At 51.3% G+C, this 15,791-nt stretch overlaps 1 protein-coding gene across 15 annotated transcripts in view; it reads left to right on the top strand.

Moving 5' to 3' along the window:
* Window positions 1-3,084: 3,084 nt before the first annotated feature.
* Window positions 3,085-15,791, top strand: part of Fbrsl1 (fibrosin like 1) — a 74,580-nt gene continuing 61,873 nt past the window's right edge. For 8 of the 15 annotated variants that reach the window (XM_027415879.2, XM_027415872.2, XM_027415880.2 and 5 more), the window contains exon 1: window positions 3,086-3,774. In XM_027415879.2, coding sequence (XP_027271680.1) covers window positions 3,487-3,774 — 288 coding nt within the window. In that variant the 5' untranslated portion in view covers window positions 3,086-3,486. Of the gene's footprint in view, window positions 3,775-15,791 lie in introns of all 15 variants that reach the window. The other 7 variants (XM_027415871.2, XM_027415875.2, XM_035443229.1 and 4 more) reach the window with 2 other exon arrangements.

The following is a 15,791-nucleotide window of genomic DNA, read 5'->3' as shown; positions in this document are numbered from 1 at the left end:
AAGGGCCTGGAATGTATTTGGGAAACAGCTATTTTTTGAAGCGTCCTTGTGTTGGTGAGGCTTCCACCTACAGATGGACGGGATCATTACTTCCATGGACAGACAGGAAGTTGAGTACTAAGCTCGGCGATGTGGACTGATATAGAGGCTACAGAGCTGAGTGAGCCCAGTGCCCAGGCTGGAGCTGTTAGAGTCTAGGCATAGAATAGAAAGGATGACAGCTCCTAAGCTTAACAACCAATACTGGGGGCATGGGGGGAAAGTGGTTCCCAAAGTGTGGTTCCCAAATCAGCAGCCTATAAATAATTCTCAAGGCTTATCCTCAGTCCCAGGGCTCTGGAACACACACACACACACACACACACTTGTGTGTGTGTGTGTGTGTGTGTGTGATACCTCCCTCCCTACTGTGATGCTAATGTGCTCAAGTTTGGACAAGCTGGGTCTGAACATATCACCAGAGCACAGAAGTCCAGCTGTCCAGCCCAGACTTCACAGAGGTATGAGAGAAAAATTAGTGTGCACATAGGCTAGTCAAAACAAGAGTGCAGCCGGGCGTCGGTGTTGCATGCCTTTAATCCCAGCACTCGAGAGGCAGAAGCAGGAGGATCTCTGTGAGTTCAAGACCAGCCTGGTCTACAAGAGCTAGTTCCAGGACAGCCTCCAAAGCCACAGAGAAACCCTGTCTCCAAAAACAACAACAACAACAACAACCCCCCCAAAAAAAACCAAACAAACCAGAGTGCAGCTGGGCATTGATGGCACACACCTTTAATCCCAGCACTGGGGAGGTAGAGGCAGGTGTATCTTTGTGAGTTTGAAGCCAGCCTGGTCTACAGAGCAAGTGCCAGGATAGGCTCCAAAGCTATCCAAAGCTAGAGAAACCCTGTTTCGAAAAAACAAAAACAAAACAAAAAAACAGAATAATAAAAAAAAAAAACCCCAAACCAGAGTGCAGCAGATTGAACTGCACTAGTAAGAAACTAGTATGAATTGCAGCGGGAACTTCAGCAAGTCCTTGCAAACCTGGGCTATCAAAATGGTCTTCTAGGTGGAGCTAAATGGGCCCAGTCCACAGCTCAGACAAATGGGGCCTGTTCTAGTCCATCTTAGCCCTGCCTCCCTCTGAGCTGTGTCCTGTGGGAGAAAATCAGTACAGATGTCTCTCCACAGCCAGCTTTCCCTAGGGAACTGAGCTAGAGAGCCCCGTTCCCCCAGGGAGATTATGGCTGGTCTCTAAATTGGAAACAAATTAAAGGAGATAAAGAAACTGGGAAGAAACCCAGGAAGAAACTCCCTAGTCTGGCCTCTGTAGGCCCCGCTTTTTACTGAGGCAATGCATTTGAGAAAGCAGGAGACCTGATAAGCAAGGATACCTTTTCTTTCTTGAAAACTTCAAAAAGTGGGTCTCAGCAGTTGTTCTTAAAGTAGAAAAGGGTTGCCAGGCTGTGTTGGCACACACCTTTAATCCCAGCACTTGAGAGGCAGAGGCAGGCAGATCTCAGTGGCTAGCCTAGCCTACAAAGAGTTCCAGGACAGCCAGGGCTGTTACACAGAGAAACCCTGTCTTGGGAGAAAAAAAAAAAGGAAGTGGATTTGGTTCTGCTGTCTTCCCAGCTAGATTCTTAGCTAAACAGATGCTAGCCATTGAGTGTTTTCTTTCTTCCTTCCTTCCTTACTTTCTTTCTTTTTTTTTTTTTTGAGACAGGGTTTCTCTGTGGCTTTTAGAGGCTGTCCTGGAACTAGCTCTTGTAGACCAGGCTGGTCTCGAACTCACAGAGATCCACCTGCCTCTGCCTCCTTAGTGCTGGGACTAAAGGCGTGTGCCACCAATGCCCCGCTTTTAATTTTTGTTTGCTTTTTTTTTTTTTTGCCATTGACTGTTTTCATGATAAATCCTGGAATGAGAGGAGAGGAGGAGAACCCCCCCAACCCCCACCCTGCCCTGGGTTAGGCTGGCAGGTGCTGGTCCCTGTGTTGGAAGTGCAAGAATGGCACTTATGGATAGTGGGCCATCTTTCCAGATGCCTCAAGGGGCAACGTTGCAGAGAGCCTGTGGCCTTCTCAGGAACCAGATGATGTGCACATCAGGTCCTGTCCAGGGGCTTTCTCCCCCTGTCTTCCTGTCACTGTCTCCGCTGCTTAGGTGCAGGCATGGCTCAATGTCATTTCTCACTCAATGCTCAAGCCAAGCTCTGACACCACCTGTTTCTTCATGTCAACAGTTTCCACTTCTGAAAGGGCCATCATGCTACCTCGGAACAGGTTTTTGAGTAACTGATGCCTGCTCCATGTGCACCAGGACACCCGGGGAAGTTGTTTACTGCTAAAGGAGGAGAACCACCATTTTGTCTAGCCTTGAACTTCCTAGCTGCCCATTCTCTAGGTCTCCCACGAGGAGCAGTCTCCAGGTCCTTGGACTAGCAGGGAGAGACAGGTCCCCAAGGGAAGCATGCTTGAGGACAGAGGGCTTTGGTTTTCAGCAGGGCGAGACCTCTGGATTTGAGGGCTTGCAGGTGGAGGACGACATATACATACACTCCAGCACTGTGGGCCCCCAGAACTGACCGGACACTCGCTCACGTGCTTCCATTCTGCTTGCAGGAATGGAAGCTGTGGGTGCAGAGACTCATCACCTCCCACGTGGAGGGCGGAAGAGGCGGTGTTGACCACCACAAACTCGCCTCAGGTGGCCAGGCAGTTCTAGCAAGTGTGCGCTTGTTGCCGAGTGGGCGTGGTAAACAGGGCGGGGCATGAAGGGGCGGGATCTGATCATGCTCGGGCTCACCACCCTGCACAGGTGAGCGGGACCGGAAGGCAAGGGAGGGGCTTAAGGAACAGCTTAGACTAGAAAGGTGGAGCCGGGCAGAAAGGGGCGTGGTCTTCCTGGGAGGGGCGGGATTCTGAAGAGAAGTGCACAGACAGGTGGGGCCTGTTGAAGGGGTGGGGCAAAGGAGAACCCTCCCTCCTCAGAGGCGGGGCTTAATGTGAAACGGCGAGGGGCCACTCAGCGCAGAGCCGCCGAGTCCGGAAGGGCGGGGTCAGGGCGGGGCCAGGGTGGGGCGGAGTCGGAGGGTCAGCCTCCCCCAGCTGCGCCCGCTTCCTCTGGCACTCCGGCCCGGCGGAAGTGCGTCAGTTGTTATCCGCTCCGGTCGCTGCCACTACTGTTTCTGCCTCACGATCTCGGTGCCCTGAAGCTCCGCCACCCGTCGCCCTCAGCCGCCCGCCGCCGCTGCCCGCCGATCGCTATGGGTTGTGTCCCTGGGGGCCCTATCTGTGGCCGCTGAGCGCCGGCCGCCCTCCAATGCGCCGGGCCCGGACCCGGGGTACCAGCCCGCGCGGCGCCCGGTGCTGAGCGCCCGCGCCCGGCATGCCCGCCCCGGCCCCGAGCCCGCCCCGGCCCCGAGCCCGCGCGGCGCCCTCCCAGCCCGGCGGCGCGGCGTAGCAGGCGGCGCGGGGCGCCAAGGTCACAGCCGCGGCGCCGCCATGGAGGCCAAGGTCCGGCCGAGCCGGCGATCGCGCGCGCAGCGAGACCGCGGCCGGCGTCGGGAAGCCGCCCGCGACGCCCGCGCGCAGAGCCCGTCGTCGGGTGACGAGCCGGAGCCCAGTCCCGGCAAGGAGAACGCGGGACTCCACGGCGCGCCGCCTCAGCGCCCTACGCCCCTGCGCGCCGCGCGCCCCCCGCGGCGCCGTCGCCGCGAGTCCAGTTCGCAGGAGGAGGAGGTTATTGACGGCTTCGCCATAGCCAGCTTCAGCACCCTGGAGGCCCTGGAGGTAGGTGGGCGCGAAGGCCGGACCGGGGACCAAGAAAACCTATCCGCATGCCGCCTGCCAGGAAGAGGACCTGGAGTGAGGGGTGTGTGGGAGGACTTGAACCACGTCGCCCAAGCCATCTTTGCAGCGGCTGGTACTTGTTGCCAAGTTATCGCTGTGTCCAGGACCAGCTGAGGAATTGGGCAGTTTGGGGTCTTAGAGAGGCAGCGACAATAAAGCGGATTCTTCCTGTTCAGTGCTCTCTTAAGGGTTGTTTGGAGGGGACAGGGAGTCAACTGGCAACTCCTTCTCGGTGATGACTGATTATTGCATGGATAGAGGTAATAGGTTTACTAAAAATACCACCTGTCTGGCCGAGTTACCATGTACAGTATTTGCTAATCAGTATCCTCTCTACCTGAACTCATGTTAGTAGAGAAGGAAGTGAGACACTGTAAGAGAAATGGCCAGTCAGTGAGTGAGTGGGTGGGCGAGTGGGTAGCCACTGTGTGCGCGTGTGTCTCTGGAACTCACGTAGTTGGAAATGCTGGTCCAGCCTTCAGGGCACCAGGAGAACCTTCACAGGCCCTATTAGCCCTTAGGAATTCAGAGATCTTCCTCTAGGTGAGCACTTTGGGAACCACATCTCATCTGCTGGGCTGTGGTCCCAGGGGATCATTCTGTATGTATTAACTCTTCTCACTTTTGTGTCCTGACTGACAATCTGCGATTCTCCAGTCTCAGGCAAAGCTTTGGGAAAGGGGAGTTTGTCATTGCAGGCCTCTAAAGGGAGTTCTCACCAAGTTCATATCCCAATTCTGGGGTGTGCCGGGTCTGTAGAGAGCTGAGGGTCAGACAGTGATGGCTACTGTAAGTAAGCCTGGGATGGGTTTGTCTGAGACATCTGTGAATGAACGTAGGGCCCTGTCATGGCTTGTGCTTAGCTCGGCAGTCTTCTGGACAGCGTGAGATGACTTCTGGGCCCAAGTCAGGGATCCCAAGCTAAGGTGATTTGATGGGGTGTAGTTGTATTGTTGGGTGCTAATGTACAGGATGGTTTGGGGTTTTCTGCCTTGGTGGTGATAGTGACACAGTCAGACACTATGCTAAAGCCCCTACATTGCAGCCATGGTACTACATGCTTCGGATATGTAATCTCATCTTCCATCCTGATACACCTGTGTCTGCTGCCAGGCCCAGAAAGAACTCAAAGAGCCTACAGTCCATCCATTTGGCCTCTCCCCCCATTTCTCCTCTATCACATGGGCCTCTTTTGGGTCTTAGACGGCTTTGCAACCTCACTTTAAGTGCTCTATCTGCCTGTGTACTCTTTGGTGCTGTGACAGCTTGACCCAGCTGTCAATTTAAGATCTCATCTGAAGTAGGGACATTTTTTTAATGTCCCTTCATCGTCCCTTTTGGTCGCATCTTTTCCCATACTTTGGAGACTGATTGGTATCCCTGGGATTCTGCCCCTCTAACTTGTCAGTGGGAGGATTGTGCCTATGGGTTCCCAATCCAGAACAGAGCAACCAAGACTCAACATAGTGGGGCGTGTCTGGTGAGTGCTTATGCAGGGGGAGTGAAGAGTGGGCTGGCCTTTCGGGAAGCCCAGAGTCACTGCCTTAAGGTCACAGCACACTGTCATGAGACCAGCCCATTTGTATTTAAGCGTTCTGCCTGTGGTGGCTGTGGTTGTAGTCTCTGGCCTTCCCCCACCTCTTCTAGACCACATATACCAGCTTACCCCCAGGTCACTGAAAGATTGTCCTGCCTCTCCTTACACCTGTACAAAAACTTGGTACCCTCCTGGCAGCCTCACTTCTTACCTTCTGAGCTTGGCCTTGGGAAGTACTTGGTTTCTGGGAAGATCACACTATCTCGATCTCCTCTAGAAGAGTTTTTCTGGGTCTCATTTACTGGTAAACTGTTAAGTTTTCTTCCTGGGATCAGGTAATTTATAATCCCATCTCATCCCAGTGATAACTAGTTCACTCTGCCAGTTGTCTTTACAGACATGAATTCATGTAACCCTTCAAATGACCCTTTAAGCAGGTTTGGCCACTTTTACAGATGAGAAATCCAAGGCACACCAGACTGGGGTCTGAGTGGTCCGGAATGTATGTGGCTCTGCAGCCTCTCCTGTTGGGGGAGATGGCCAGCTACATTCTCAGGTTAACAGGACTCCAGCCCAGAGGCAGAGCTTGTCTCAACAGTATGTTCCTTAGGATCCCTACATGTCATAACCCTGAGTGTCAGAGAAGCCTGCATAATCCCAAAGGCAGTTGAGTTGAAGTGAATGATTTGAGATGATGGAAGAATGTCCCATCACCTCATTTGAGGGTGCCTTTGTAGGCCCCCCATACCCGGGCTGCCTCAGGTATCTCTCTGTACATCTTCCTTTGTCTTGTAGGGGATGTAGCCCTTGACTCCTTTCAGTCTGTGGTTACAGTAGGTGCTTCCCCGAATGCCATGGAAGTGGCTGTTGGCGAGAGGGCATGGAGTGGCACTTACTGATCCACAGATTTAGACTAAGTCTCATGCTGGAATTTAGGGTATGCAGGTTGGAGAATGAAGAACAGGGGTCCATAGAAGCATGGGATTTTGGACATTTAGGAAAAGTAGGTCTTGTCCATCTTTCTTGTGACAATTCTTTTGGTGTACCAACAAAGGTGACGGGGAACTGTACTCCCACACCCAGCAGTGAAAGGGTGAGGACCTGTTTTAGGTACACCCAACACAAGTGCCTCAGGTCACTGAACAAGTTGTGCTGGTACCTGTATTACCAGGAGGCAGGCTGAGCCCTGTATCCAGCCTCAGGTAGACAAGCACTTTCTAGCCCTACGGCTAAGACTCTGGGGCCAGAGAACATTTTTACTAGCATCTCCTAGCAGAAACCACCTGTGGTTCCATGTCATGTGATTTTTACTAATTTGTTTTAAGTAGCAAGCTGATTGAGGTGATTGGAAAGTCAAGCTCTTTAAGAAGGTGAGTGCTTCAGCTCCAGTGCCACATTCCATGGGTGTCTGCTGTTTTCTGGAGCCTCTGACTGGGGAAATAGTCAGGAACAGATATACCCTACACATGAAGGGAGGTGGTGTTTGCTCACAATGGAGATGCAACAAACAAGTAACAACTATGTCACCTGCACATAGAGGGTTCCTCATAGTGGCCATAGAGAGGTATGCTAGCTACACAAGGAAAGGGAGTGTTCATCACAGAAGGCACAACTGGGCACATAGTGTCATTTACAGTGGCTGGTAGTTGTTCATCACAGTGACGATGGATCACATATAGATATGATGTCTATATCACCTACAAAGGGCAGAGGGGAATTCCCAGAAGAGACACGGCTCGATACAGGCTGTCACCTACATGGAGTTGAGGGAGGCTCCCCACAGTGGAAACAGCTTGGTATAGAGTTATGCAGTCTACATAGGGAGGGGTTGTTGTTCCTCACTCCTGTGCATGTGAACTGTACTGGGGACAAAAGTGAAAAAGAAAATTCCCCCAAATGTTGTGTGTTGTGGTGCCCATGACTTCTTTTCTCTAACTCTTGTGTTTCTGCATTCTCTGGTCAGTAATGTGACTTATAATTCACAAAATATATTCATAAAACCACACTGTACAGAGCTGTGCTTAACATAAGAAACTGTCCACCACCAGGCATAGGCATGGTGTTTGGTGCACACCTTTAATCCCAGAACTCTAGAAGTAGAGACAGGTTGATCTCTGAGTTCTTAAGACAGCCAGGGCTTTGTAGAGAGACTTTGTCTTAGAAAGGGAAAAAACAAACCAAAACAAAACAGTAACCCAAAACTTGTCAGCCTAGCTGACAGCCACCAGCCTGCACTGTGAATTTTGAGATTGGCTGAGCAGCAGACTAGACCTGTAGGTTTATCTTGGGATACAGCTTGGGAAGGTGTTCAGCCTGACTGTGTTCTGGGTGGGTGGTCCTTCTGTGAACTGCGGTTGGGCTGGGTAGATAGTGCCCACATGGTTCAGGGTCTGTGTGCCCTGCCGTGCCTGTGTTTGTACATAGCTGTGGGAGCTGAAACCACACAGACATCTAGGTGAGGAGAGCTATGGCTGGAGGCATTTCTATTCAGGAGTCTTAGCCTCTCGTCTAGAGTACCTCCTTGTGGCTGCCTCCTGGTGTGAGGTTCAGTGTGTGCACATGCTGTGTCCAAAGTCACAGGTTTGAACCTGAAACCTGTTCTTGGACTGTGTTGGGTCATTCACAGGAAGTATTGATCCTACAACTATGGGGGAAGGGGGAATAATCCCTCTTAGGTATTGAGTGGACACAGCATGTGAAAGCAAGGCTCTCTCAGGTTCCTTGGCCCATATGAATGCACAGTGCACCTTGGGCTGCCTGTATCATGCCAAAGCCTTGTCGGGAGCTGCCAGAAGGTCGTTGGCCTGCCTGTTGCCTGGCACTATGATACAAGAGAGCCTTTACCCTAACCATATAGCTCTTGGAAGGGTCTCATTTATCTCTGGTACCTGGAAATTCCTTGCCTATGTTACCTAAAGTTATTCTTTTTGGGTTTTTTAGGCCTGTTGGCCTCTTAGTTTGAGCTTCTATATTCATCTGTATCCTTTTGGCCACATCTGCCTCCCTGGAGCCCCCCCACATTCACTTCAAACCTGAGCCTTGGCTTCAATCTTCCCTCTACTTGGAAGGCTTTCCCCAACTGTCTGCTTGCTCAGGAAGGCCACAATGGAGAATGGCATCTCCTGCCCAACCAGGGCTCTTTTTCACCCTGCTCTTGTCCTCTAACAGGTTGCCTCTTTCTGGTTGTGTGCCCCCCCCCCCCAGGTGATAGCAGGTACCTCTTTTGTTCTGTTCCCTGTCTTTATTGATCCACTAGCCACCAAGACACAGATCTAGATCTGCATGGGTAGTGCCTTAGGAACAGGCCTAGTATGGTAAGCACCTGGAGGAGACTGAGCCAGGATTGGTTGTTGTGGAAGTGGGGTGGTTCCTTGGCTGTTTGGCCTTGAACTTGCTGCATAGCTGATAACCTGCCTCTATCTCCCAAGTGCTGGAATTAGAAACATTTATATCATACCAGATTTGATTTTTTGGTGCTGGGGATAAAAGCCGGGCCTTCCTGGGCATACTTACTAGGCAAGGACTCTACCACTCTAGTTACATTCCTAGCCCCTTGGTTGATCTTGAATGAATAGAACTTAGGGGTTTTTTCTGTTCTGTTTTTTTGTCCATCCCCTGCCGCCATCCCCCCCCCCCACCCCATTCCTGTTCTGCTTCTATGAGAAAGCCATTTCCTTAAAGCTGTTCCCATTTGCTCCTGGGCAATGCTCTTGAGTTCCCATTGGATCCTCAAGCACTTGACACTTGACTCTGGTCATCTTGCTTTAGTTTGTAACCCTAGTTTTACTGTGTCGCCAGTTTGTCATTTGCATAGCATTCCCCAAAAGCCACAGATTGATGGTCTTCCTCTGGCATCTTTCCTTCCCTTGTAGGTGGGGTCCCTTTAATTTTGGTTCTCACATGCAGCATGTCATGGGAACACTGGTCTTGAAGCACCTTCCTTTGCCTTGCTGACTGAGCCTGGGTTTTGTTCTTAGGATCCAATAACATTTCTGCTGTTATTTCTTGGGGTGTCTCTGGAACCCCATAGAGTGCTACACATATGGATGGAGTCCATTCCAAATTTAGCTATGAGTTTTGCTGCTGTGTTCCTGATCTGAGGCGGTCTTGTTCCACCAGCCCTAGTGTTTGGATTGGGATCTTTTCTCTTTTTTCTGAATGCTGGAATAGCTAATTCTTTTACTGGACAAAATTCTCAGTTCCCAGAATCCAGTCTTGTTAACTAGTGGCCAGTTGGTCAGCATCGTTTGTAGTGGGGCCTGGCTTTCAAGTCAAGAAACCTTTTCAAAAGGCCCACCTATGAGCAGAAGCCAAGACCTAGAGGGATACATGATATAGCAGTGCCCATCTGATAAAGCCCTGGCATGCATTCTGGTTATAGGGTTGGGTCGTGTGGGAGGGGCCTAATTTACTCAAGTCCCGGTGACCCAAGCCCCTCCATCTGCATTCACCTCAGCACCCCTCCATTCAGACTCCACAGTTACTAGACAACTTTCTTGTTCCCTTCTGTGACCTATCCCTACCAAGATGATCCAGGCTTAAATCCAGGCCCATTGTTAGCTTACAGCTCTCCACCCACTGGATTCCCCAGCTGCTGCTAGGTGGGTTAGAACCTTCATTCCAGGCATGTGCTTGGGTGTGGTTGTGGCTTCCAGCTCTGGATGATAGCTCAGAAGTGGGGGAAGGGTGATACCAGCTAGGCCCACTCCTCTTTGCTGAGAAGAGCCTGTTCCTCTGCTCTCTGCACGGCAAGTTAGAAGGGGTCCCTTTGTTCCGGTTTGCAGGACTGGAGTTCTGTAAGTATATAACCATTGAGGTCTTTGCATCCCATGAATCAGACTTTATCAGGTAGGTTGGTGGCTGTAGGTCTGTCTGTCTCACAGCACATGAGCCGACTTAGTCTGGGTGTTGCATTGGGGTGACTGGGGCTGACTGGGCCAGTGGGGTGAGGCTCTATTCTCTCCATTCCCTACCTTTGCCAGCCCCAAAGGTCACCTATAAGGTCTATCACTATTGAGTGTCAGGGCATTGAGAGGGTTATTGTGGGAGTCGGGGACCGTGGAAAAAGAGGCATAGAATGGTGGGTTTTGGGTAGTCTTGGAGGGAACCAGCCAGAGTACAACTGGAAGAGGAGAGGGTGCTGGTGGCTTTTTGGGGAAGATGGTCATTGGATGGCAGCTTAGCAAGTGTTCAATTCAGGTTGGCAAGCTAAGGAATGTATGGGGGCTGGGGAATGGCGGCCCCTAAAGCACCCAAGGTGGCTTCTTCTGAAACCAGTGGGAAATGATGTTTTGGGGACTCAGGGGCAGTGTTCTACCTGAGTAGTTAAAAAAGGAAAGTGTACCAGCTAGGTACCCTGTTTGTTCCTCAGTGCAATGTGAGCTTTTCTGTGTGGTTTCTGTGGAGAGCTGGTATGCAGAACCTACTGGGTGTGTGGCCTCATGCTGTGTACAGAGCTTTCTTAACAGTTACAGCATATGTGGTGAGTGCAGTTGTGTATTAGGGGTGATTCCTGTTAGAAGCTTGACTTTGGCCTGGCTTGGCGGCCCAGCTCTGATTCTGACTGAAGCAGCCATCTCAGGAGGAACAGCCACTTATCCCTTAGATTTCTCAGGCTGCTGTAGGAGCAGAGGAGTGAGTGTCAAAGTTTCTGTGGGGTAGCTAGCTGTACCTCGAAACCCTGGCCTGCCTTACTTAGCCAGTGCCCTGTTGCTTACTGGCAGGGTGCAGGTGTGGTTAAAGGATTGTGTGTGCTGGGCTTTCCCTTCTAGCAGCCTCTGAAGAGGCTGCAGTGTTATTCCCATCCTCAGGGAAAAACTGAGGCAGTGAGTAAAGTGAGGGTCGCCAGTGAGACTTCAGGCACAGATTTCTGTCTGGAGAGTGGCCAGACCCCTCCTTTCCTACTTTGTTGCATTTGCTTCTGGCTGCCATGTCCAGCTTCCTGCATCCTGGTTGTCCCCGCAGTTTGTTCTTCAGCCTGACATGACAGCTTTCTCGTCTTTAAAAAAGGCCCAGGTACCTCTCACAGAATTCCTGTGAGAGCTCTGCCCTGGACACCTTGCCCCCTCAAGCCCTGGTCTGGGGGTATTGCTCATAGTGTTGGGCTTTGGTTGCCCCTTGGCTGGTCCCTCATTCCATGATGTTGCCAGTACACTTAGCACTGGGGACTGAATGGCCTAGACCCCGACTGGGAAAGAGAAGTGGCCAGGTGAAGTGGTGGTACCTTCCAGATCCCTAGTTTCTCCGCCATCTGAGATGGGGGTGGTCAAGCAGAGGTGGGGGTAAGCTTGCTTCTCAAGGCTTCAACCTCAGGGACTTCTGGTCCTTCAGGAATGCAACCCACATTTTCTCCTAAGGTCTCAGGGCTTCCACTCATTTCTCCAGCAGTGCAGCCGCTGTCTCCTAGCTTCCAGGAAGCTCCCTAGGCTTCCTCTGCCCTCAGCCTTGTAAGCCAAGCATAGCTGGGAAGTCTGTAAATTTCTGGGGAAAACATACTTCCTGCTCTGGGCCTCAGTTCCTCATCTGCAGGAAGTGTAATGAGGCAACATGTGCTTGTTCTCCCTGTCACCCACTGGACACCAGGATGAGAGTCCCGTGGTGAACATGCATTGGTCCCCTGTCTTCCTTTTAGACTCCGTCTACCTCAGGCAGACCCTGCTAGACCTATATCCAGAGCTCGACCACTTGGTGGTCTGGTGGTCTCCAGTGCAGAGAGGAAGAGCAGGCTCAGTTTGAATGCTTGCCTATTGCACCTCCCCCACTCGTTTAAACTCACCCAGATCCTTTCGTGTCTCAGGCATGAGGCATCAGAAATATCCAGGCTGGCTTCAGCTGCCTCTGTGCTACAGGAGGGGCTATGGGGGTCACCCTGGACAACAGCTGAGCAGCAGTTGTGCTGAAGCTCGGAGGGGCCTAGAGTGTGGCAGAAATCAGACCTGAGGTGTGTCTTCCCAGGACTTGGAGGAGAAAGTACTGTTGTGGACAGATGGCTTGGTGGCCTGCCTTGCTTTCTGGCTGAGCGAGCATAGGCCAGGGAGAAGTCTCAGGGCAGACTGTCCCTCTAAGTGCTGACCTCATGGGAGAACACTGACTGGGGCAAAGGGCCTTGAAGGCTGCCACACCTAGGATAGCCTGGAGCAGGCATCAGCCATGTGCAGGGACGTTGGCTCTGCCCTACAACCCCAGACCTTCTCCCCTTCCCTGCCTTAGCCACATAGGTTGAAGCTTGTCTCTGCTCTGGAACCACCTTGTTCATCTGGGTCCCACCCCCTATTCACTGTCCTTGCTCAAATCTAGATCTAATTTCTTGTTTTTTATGGCTGTGGGAAATTGTGTGTGTTCAGAGTACACAGAGCCTATACCCTCACAAAAGAGTGTCCCCAAGCAGGCCATGGGGTCAGAACTGAGGTCCCATAGGTCCCTCCTACAGCTACCTTCAGGCAAACTGCTACCCTTAAGTCATCTCCCTCATTCATTGGCCCTGTTTTAGGTCTCAGTCCTCACAGCCATGCCAGGGGGGGAAAAAAAAGGCACAGACCAAGGCTGCAGTCTATCTGAATGGACCATGGCTTCTCAACAAATTGAAGCTAGAAGGAAGGACTGTGGAGACTGGTTTCAGAACCATTGCTCCGACCAGCAAGGTGGACATAATGCAGTAGCTTGGTGTAGAACCCAAGCAAGTGGCCTCCATGCTCCTCCCTGGATAGTGCTGCTAACATCAGTGCTCTACCTATGCCTTCTATACCTCACCATAGGGTAAGGTCTTCTCTAGTCTCCAGGTGACCTGTGCCCAGACAGTGTTGTGCATACATAGTGCAGTGCAGCTGCTGGACTAAGATCTTTGCCAGAACCCTGGTGAGTGGCTCAAAAACACTTTGAGTAGGAATTGCAGGGTGGGCTGTGGTCCTTGGATCCCTTGGTGCTCTGGCCTCCCCAACATTTCCTGAACCCCAGCACTTGTAGCAGTAGGTCTGTTATGTAGCAGCATGGTCCTCTTTGTATCGTACAGCATCCTGCACTAGTCACAGGACACTCAGGAACCTTGGCCTATACACTGAAGCATTGGTTGCTGGCAGCTGGGTAGAGGGTATGAAGGTGATTATCTATGAACCTGGAGATTTCAGATGGGGGGAATGGTCATGAGGGCTTGTGGAGATGGACATTTCCTTGGGAACGAGTGACTGTTGGGAGAGGAGGTAAGCTGAAGAGAGGGAGATCTAAATGGGAGACCCCTGTTTCTTCCTTCGCCAGAGAAGCAATGAAGATGTCATGGCAGTAGGTTGGTGCTACTCCCTGGAGTCAGGGGACTGACTGTAGGGAGACCTTGAACTTGGGATAGACTGCAGCCCAGAGAACAAGTAAACAGTAGATTAAGCATGAGGGGATGTATGAGGAGGGCTGCTGGGATTTTTAAGTAGTTGGTAAGAAGGAAGCCTGGAGTGCTGGAGGAGTGGTTGCCTGTACAAGGTTCTGGGACTCCAGACTCAGATTTCCAGGGGCAATATTGTCACGTGGGCTGAGAAGCTGGGAACAAGGCTTCAGACCGATTATTCTTGGGCCAAGCCTTCCTGCTTTACCAAAGGGAACAGCCTTAAACTTGTTGATAACAGGAGTAAGAGTGAGCATGTACCTTCTTGGCTAAAGGGGATGGGGCTGAGCCTTAGGGGTAAGCAGCTTGGCCTCTTGAGAGAAGTAAGTCTCCTCGTGGTTGGTTTACTGTGTACAAATAGAAATTTTATTGGTATTGCATAGTAGTAACACAGTGGGAACAGTCATGTTAAGTCATCATTAGGAAATTGAATGGGAGGGTTGGAAGCTGGGCAGTAGCGGTACACACCTTTAATTCTAGCACTTAAGAGGCAGAGACTGGTGGATCTCTGAGTTCCAGGCCCAGCTTGGTCTACATAGTGAGTTCCAAGACAGCCAGGGCTACATAGAGAAACCCTGTCTCAAAAAGCCAGAAAGAAAATTGAATGGGCCCTTTCCTTTACTAGGCACCCAGCTTTGCTATTCTCTCTCTCTCTCTCTCTCTCTCTCTCTCTCTCTCTCTCTCTCTCTCTCTCTCTCTCTCTCTCTCTCTCTCTCTTTCTGTTTTTGAGACAGGATTTCTCTGTAGCTTTGGAGGCTGTCCTGGAACTAGCTCTTGTAGACCAGGCTGGTCTCAAACTCACAGAGATCCGCCTGCCTCCGCCTCCTGAGTGCTGGGATTAAAGGCCTGCGCCACCGCCCAGCTTTGCTATTCTTCTTGAGGAGGGATCACACGTTTGAAGCCTGGTGTGACTGTGGGGTTGTTGCCACAAACAGGGCCTTGTGTGTGGGCTTGACTGCTGGTGGCTAATCCTGAAGTACACAATAGTCAGGTCTACTATGTGTACTCTATCTTGTAGCTACAGGTCCTGACAGGATGACTCTTTCCTTGGGCTCCCAGTGTTTGGCTTCTGCCAGACTCCTCAGACAGGATCCGGCATTCCCCAGGGTTCTGGAGTAGAGGTTGGTTGCACAAAGCTCTGGTGCCCCAGAGACCAGTCTGTCTTTCTGAATGACTTCTCTGAGCACCCGTGTCTGGATTTGCTTTTAAAGTATTCAGTATGTGGATCCAATGAGTGTCTAGCAGAATGCCTAAGGCAGGGCTTATACTAGAATTTATTCCTCATCTGGAACTTAGGTTTCATTTCTGCAATCCATGAACGTTTTGAGCCTTTCCTTGGTGTCCTGGCACCTTTGTAAGTGGCCAACACTTTCCCTGGCTCACAGCTAGTCTATAGCCCTGTTTTCTCTTAAGCCTGGGGTACCTGAACCTGGTGCTGCAGTCTGCAGTCCAATGCTCCAGTGCTGGCTGCCTGGGCCTAGGCTTATGAGTGCAAAACCTCTCTGAGCTTCAGTGCTTACCCTGCAGAGGGAGGTAGATTGTAGCACAGCAACCATGGGGCACTGCTAAAGGCAGCCCTGTGTTGTGTGGTGTGATCTAAGTTCAGGTTATGCCACTGAAGTCCCTTCCGTCACTGGTAGTCTTAAGTCAGGGCTTTTAGAGACAGGTTCTACTGGGCAGTGCTGTGGCCAGGGTTAAGCTCCAGAATGGCCAGACAGAATGACCCATTTTTCTTCAGATAGTCTAGGTGGTGTTTGAGCATTTTCTATGCCCTCCTAATATGCAAGGTCAAAGTTGGTTTACACCAAGAGTTTCGGAGTTGAGGTTTGGGGACAGCCTTGCTAGTACCCCTTGAGTGAGTCACCTTTTTTCCCCTTAGGGGAGTAGACACACAAGATCCCTTCGTGAAGGGAAATTTGAAGCTCTCTTGTCATGGGGTAGGAGCTGGCTAAGTGAGGCAGATGACCAAGAAAACAATCCTGTGTGCAGGATGAGGCCAGAAAGTGAACCAACAGAATGGGAGGGGCCAATAAAGTCTTTGATCTTTTTAAA

Source organism: Cricetulus griseus, chromosome 4 (assembly GCF_003668045.3).
Source record: "Cricetulus griseus strain 17A/GY chromosome 4, alternate assembly CriGri-PICRH-1.0, whole genome shotgun sequence".
Taxonomy (NCBI): Eukaryota; Metazoa; Chordata; class Mammalia; order Rodentia; family Cricetidae; genus Cricetulus; species Cricetulus griseus.
The sequence above is the reverse complement of the archived record's forward strand: the minus strand, read 5'-3'. Positions and strand labels throughout refer to the sequence as shown.